This window comes from Brassica oleracea, chromosome C4, assembly GCF_000695525.1.
Source record: "Brassica oleracea var. oleracea cultivar TO1000 chromosome C4, BOL, whole genome shotgun sequence".
NCBI classification, from domain to species: domain Eukaryota; kingdom Viridiplantae; phylum Streptophyta; class Magnoliopsida; order Brassicales; family Brassicaceae; genus Brassica; species Brassica oleracea.
Genome location: NC_027751.1, coordinates 33,783,190 through 33,788,194, shown reverse-complemented (window position 1 = coordinate 33,788,194; position 5,005 = coordinate 33,783,190). Strand labels below are relative to the sequence as shown.

The window sequence follows — 5,005 nt, the reverse complement described above, 5'->3', positions numbered from 1 at the left end:
AGACCCTAAGCCGGCCCTGAATGTAAGCAGAGAAGTGAGTCTAGCTTAAACAAATTTAAGACCTAACTTCGAACCACCTACGAAGGAACATGAACTTTTTTTATACAACCTGGTTAGTAGCAGATCCTAAGCCATTGTATTATTCTTATACGGTTCACTACAAAAAAAAAAAAATTATTTTGTTGCTGCTTCAAATTCAACCTTCCTTTTTTAATTCATTACAGTTTTTGAATAATAGGGCTCCGTATACGATTCCATCTTCCACGCTGGTTACAGCAAGAAAAGAACTTTTCCAAAAGAACTTTTCCAATTATTACTTTTGAGAATTGTTTTTTCCAACCATTTTTTGTGGAAAGTCAAATTTACGATCAAAACCATAAACGAGAAATAAAGCTGAGATAGATCATCCAACAAAAACAACAAAGGAAGGAAAAAACAGAGATCATTTCTTCCATCTTCTCCAATCCTTGCAGTGAGGGATCCTTTGTGTGTTATTACAATGTCGAACCAGACGTACAGATTCGGCTTCTTCCGTCGGAAGTATCATCACGCAGCTTCGGTGGCACCACCTGAGGTCAAGATCCTTTTCGAGAATTACTCCGAGAAAGGGGTCATGTCTGTCGATCATCTCCTTAGGTTTCTAACAGATGTTCAGAAACAAGATAAAGCGACGAGAGAGGAAGCTCAAGCTATCGTCAATGCCTCATCCTCTCTTCTTCATCGCAATTGTCTCCACCTTGATAATTTCTTTAAATATCTTTTCGGTGTTGACAACTCTCCTATCGCTTCTCATGAGGTAATACTCTCTTAACTTTTCTTACAGAGATTAATGATCCTTGAAATGTTTTTTTTTTTTTTTTTGCAGGTTCATCAAGACATGGATGATCCATTGTCACATTATTTTATATTCACGGGGCATAATTCGTATTTAACGGGTAATCAGCTGAGTAGTGACTGCAGTGAAGTACCTATAATAGAAGCATTGCAAAAAGGTGTCAAGGTCATTGAATTGGATCTTTGGCCAAACTCTGATGAAGACGGTATCAATGTTGTTCATGGAAGGTATAATTAATGCAACTGAAACATTTCATTGATTGGTCAATGAATGAATCAGAGTTAAGTGGTTGTTGTTCTATTCTTGTATATCAATTAAAATGAATTGTACATATCCCATGTAGGACTCTCACGTCACCTGTGGAGCTGATCAAATGTCTTAGAGCTATTAAAGCGCACGCCTTTGATGTATCTGATTATCCCGTTGTTGTAACTCTTGAAGACCATCTTACTCCACAACTCCAGGCTAAAGTTGCTGAGGTGTGTGTGTGTGTGAGCTTATTTTGCGGTTCTGTGATGATAACATTAGATTTATTTTATCTTTTTTCTTTGTTGTGTTAACCTTAGATGCTTACTGAAACATTTGGAGACATGTTGTTTGCTCCTCCTCCTGGGGAATGCTTAAAGGAACTCCCATCGCCCGAGTTTTTGAAAAAACGTATTCTTATTTCAACCAAACCTCCCAAAGAGTATAAGGAATCAAAACATGAGCATGTTGTGAACAAAGGTAACAACACTTCAGATGGTGGTGACAAGGTTTGTGAAGCAACACATCATGTTCGTTTAATTTTGTGGGTTTTTCATACGTCAAGTTATTTTTATATATAGTTCTTTCTTGTTATAGAATGTTTCAAAAGGAGATGAGGATGAAGATGACGACGAGGATGATGATGATGATGAAGTAGATCAGGTTACGAAGAGTGCAGCACCGGAATACAAGCATCTGATTGCAATCCAAGCTGGGAAACCGAAAGGCGGAATGACTGAATGTTTGAAAGTGGATCCTGATAAAGTACGACGGCTTAGCTTGAGTGAAGAACAACTTGAAGATGCATCAGAAAAATATGGCACACAGATTGTGAGGTATCCTCATGAATTCTTACTAGCTAATATTTCTTCAAAAAAAAAAAGTTACTATGTGAACATATTCAGCTGCCTTCGGTCACGGTTTTAATAATAATAATAAAAAAAAAACAACATATTCAGTTGCCCTATGTTTTAAGAAACTGTGCTAATTATGAAGTAATGTAGGTTTACTCAGCAGAATGTGCTTCGGATTTACCCAAAAGGAACTAGAATTATGTCATCAAACTACGACCCTCTGGTTGGTTGGAGCCATGGTGCTCAAATGGTTGCTTTCAATATGCAGGTTTCCTCTTCATTGTCTTACATTCTCCTCATTTTCCCATTCTCTTACAGTAGATCAAATCATAGTTGCACGAAAATTTAGAATTCTTGATATGACTTTTCCTTGTACATGTACAGGGACAAGGAAAATCATTGTGGATAATGCGAGGAATGTTTAGAGCCAACGGAGGATGTGGCTACGTCAAGAAACCCGATATTCTGCTAAACAACAACGCTATATTTGACCCTCAAGCTTCATTACCTGTGAAAACAACACTAAGGGTCAGTGACTATCTCATCTCTGTTTTGTTAAAAAAACTCATGAAGTTATAATGTTTTTTAATTTCTTTACACATCTTTTAGGTAACTATATACATGGGAGAAGGATGGTACGATGATTTTCCCCGCACACACTTCGATAGTTATTCCCCACCTGATTTCTATGCCAGGGTATGAAACTCTCACCATAAGTTTTAGCTTCCAGGCTGAAACTGATACAATGTTTCGGATTGATTTTCTCAGGTCGGAATTGCTGGAGTTCCCGTGGATACTGTAATGAAGAAGACGAAAACCTTAGAAGATGATTGGATACCAGCTTGGGAGGAGGTTTTTGAGTTTCCGTTAACAGTTCCACAGCTTGCTCTTCTGCGTATAGAAGTACTTGACTATGACATGTCGGAGAAAGATGATTTTGGAGGTCAAACTTGCTTGCCAGTTTGGGAACTGAGGCAAGGAATACGTGCCGTTCCTCTGCATAACGAGGATGGGGTCAAGTGTAGATCCGTGAAGCTTCTTGTGCGGTTCGAGTTTGTGTAATTATGCAACTTGCAAGGATGGTTTTCGATTTTAGCGCTTGTAACGGTTCATGGTTTTGTGCTGGTTTAATAAAGTTTGTGACATTCACTTGCATGCACATCTTAAAGTATGTTTATAATTTCTCAAAAATAAATATATATATCAACAACAATTTTGTGTGATACACTTCGTGTATTGTTCTACTCGCCAAGATATTCCAGCCTGATTATACAAGAACAAGTTTTCTGTGACACTATGATGTGTCATTCAACTCGGTGAGGGACTAAACCAGTCCAGGCAATTTGACATTAGGGTGAAAGTTCGTCCGTCGGAATGATTTCATTTTGCTCCTCCATGTGTTTCTTCTATAACCAGCCTAATTGCTTCGCCGTGGATATACGAAAATATGACTTTATTGGCAATCCATTTGTAAAGTTTACCATCTATTGGGGGTTTGGGCTAACACAATGCTTGGTCGTTTGGGCTACCGGATAAACATAGATGATGTTTAAAGAAGCCGGTAGACTGGTTGTGAAAACTTTCGGAGTCCCTTGAGCCTCAAGAACCACGTCAAAACCGGTCCGTTAAGACTTTCCACAAATAATTGATAGTATCCTGCATCTTTCTCTTCGGTAAAGTGTGTGCTTATCCCATAGCTATGTTCAACGCAGTCATGTTATCACTAGGATCAGATTCCCTTGGGAAAGACAAAACATTTAGCTTATTTGAACGTCTAACTCGGATTCCGGTGATCTTTTTCGTGAAGGGGGAATTTTGCGTTGCAGCAAGAACATGCTCTATTTCAGGAGTCGAACTTGTTGGTAGATGGATTTTTTAAGAGATATCCAGTATTTGTTTTTGGAGAACATCGATTTGTTGAGTCGTTGTTGCTCTTTGGCCCGTTGGATTGATGTTCATCTGGAAGAGTCGTCTCTTTGCAGTTTCAGGTTCTTGATCATCAGCGGCAGGTGGTGCTTAAGCAGTGACTAGGACATCTAGGCGCTCGTTGGTTGCTTTATTGTATGTATCTTGTTGATTAAGATGTTCCAAGGTTTGCATCATGGTCATCATGGTGGTGAGATCTGCGACCAGTGGGCCCCTAACCCTGTAGTTAACATCCCTAGGTAGCACCCGTGCCAGTTTGAGTATTATTGTCTCCAATCATCTTTGATCTTTTCGGCGTTGCTTTTAATTTCTTACCGACGGCGCTAGTTGTTTAATTTGAATTCGGCTTGTTCTAGAAATAGCACGAATTCGATAGTGGATTATTTGAATTTATTAAGAGATTAAAGGTTTGATTACAAAAGAAAATACGAAGAACTGGTAAAAAGGAGACCTAGTTATCAGAGCTTTCCCCCACCCTATTATTAAAGTTTTGTGTGTTATACACTCCAATTTTCCATCTTAAATCGTTAGGATCTTCTGAATTAATTGATCCTTTAAATTTTTTGTAATAACAATACGATTATGATGTCCAAAAAAAACTCAAGAATCTAGTTATCAGAGCTTTCCCCCCGCCCGGATTGAAGTAACTTGATAATAGAAAATTCTGTTTTTCTTTCTGAAAAAAAAAAAAATTATGGTAGTTACTTGTTAAGTCTGTTGGGCACGCACATGGTTCAGTTTTATTCTCTTTCTTGTTTATGCCTTGTTTCTGCTAATTGCTTTTATAGAATTGCTGTCTCAAATCTAGACATTTACCTAAATAGGAAGAACGCAATCTAGGTTCACAACAAAAATTTGCTGCATCATAAATTTTATTCTATAAATAGTTAATTGCGCTTTTGTTTTTTTGGACCTTTTTGCTGTCAACTTAAAAATTGTATTGGATATTTAAACCATTTAGCCAGCTTGGATTAGAAGTTTTTTTTGAAGAGATTGGACTAGAAATTCTTACACAAAAATAATATATACTAGATGTTTTCCTGCACCATGTGCAGTGATAAATTTTTTAAAAGTAACTTATATTTAAAAATAAATTTCATTAAATATTTTAGATTTTACTATTTTCTTACTAATATTTAATATA

The 5,005-nt window shown here is 37.3% G+C and overlaps 1 protein-coding gene across 1 annotated transcript; it reads left to right on the top strand.

Moving 5' to 3' along the window:
- The first annotated feature begins 278 nt into the window (after window positions 1–278).
- On the top strand, window positions 279–3,123 carry LOC106337350 (phosphoinositide phospholipase C 7-like). The gene is made up of 9 exons (XM_013776451.1): window positions 279–796; window positions 866–1,062; window positions 1,179–1,314; window positions 1,402–1,590; window positions 1,679–1,917; window positions 2,086–2,203; window positions 2,320–2,463; window positions 2,545–2,631; window positions 2,704–3,123. Exons 1-9 carry the CDS (start codon window positions 500–502, stop codon window positions 2,995–2,997), a joined length of 1,701 nt encoding a protein of 566 aa, XP_013631905.1. The 5' UTR covers window positions 279–499; the 3' UTR covers window positions 2,998–3,123.
- Window positions 3,124–5,005: the final 1,882 nt, after the last annotated feature.

Excerpts from the sequence above, each read along its gene's own strand:
- LOC106337350 (XM_013776451.1), top strand. The coding sequence starts at position 500 with ATGTCGAACCAGACGTACAGATTCGGCTTCTTCCGTCGGAAGTATCAT. Across the intron at positions 1,315-1,401 it reads TCCAGGCTAAAGTTGCTGAG|ATGCTTACTGAAACATTTGG; the intron begins GTGTGTGTGTGT and ends TGTTAACCTTAG. Across the intron at positions 2,464-2,544 it reads CTGTGAAAACAACACTAAGG|GTAACTATATACATGGGAGA; the intron begins GTCAGTGACTAT and ends CACATCTTTTAG.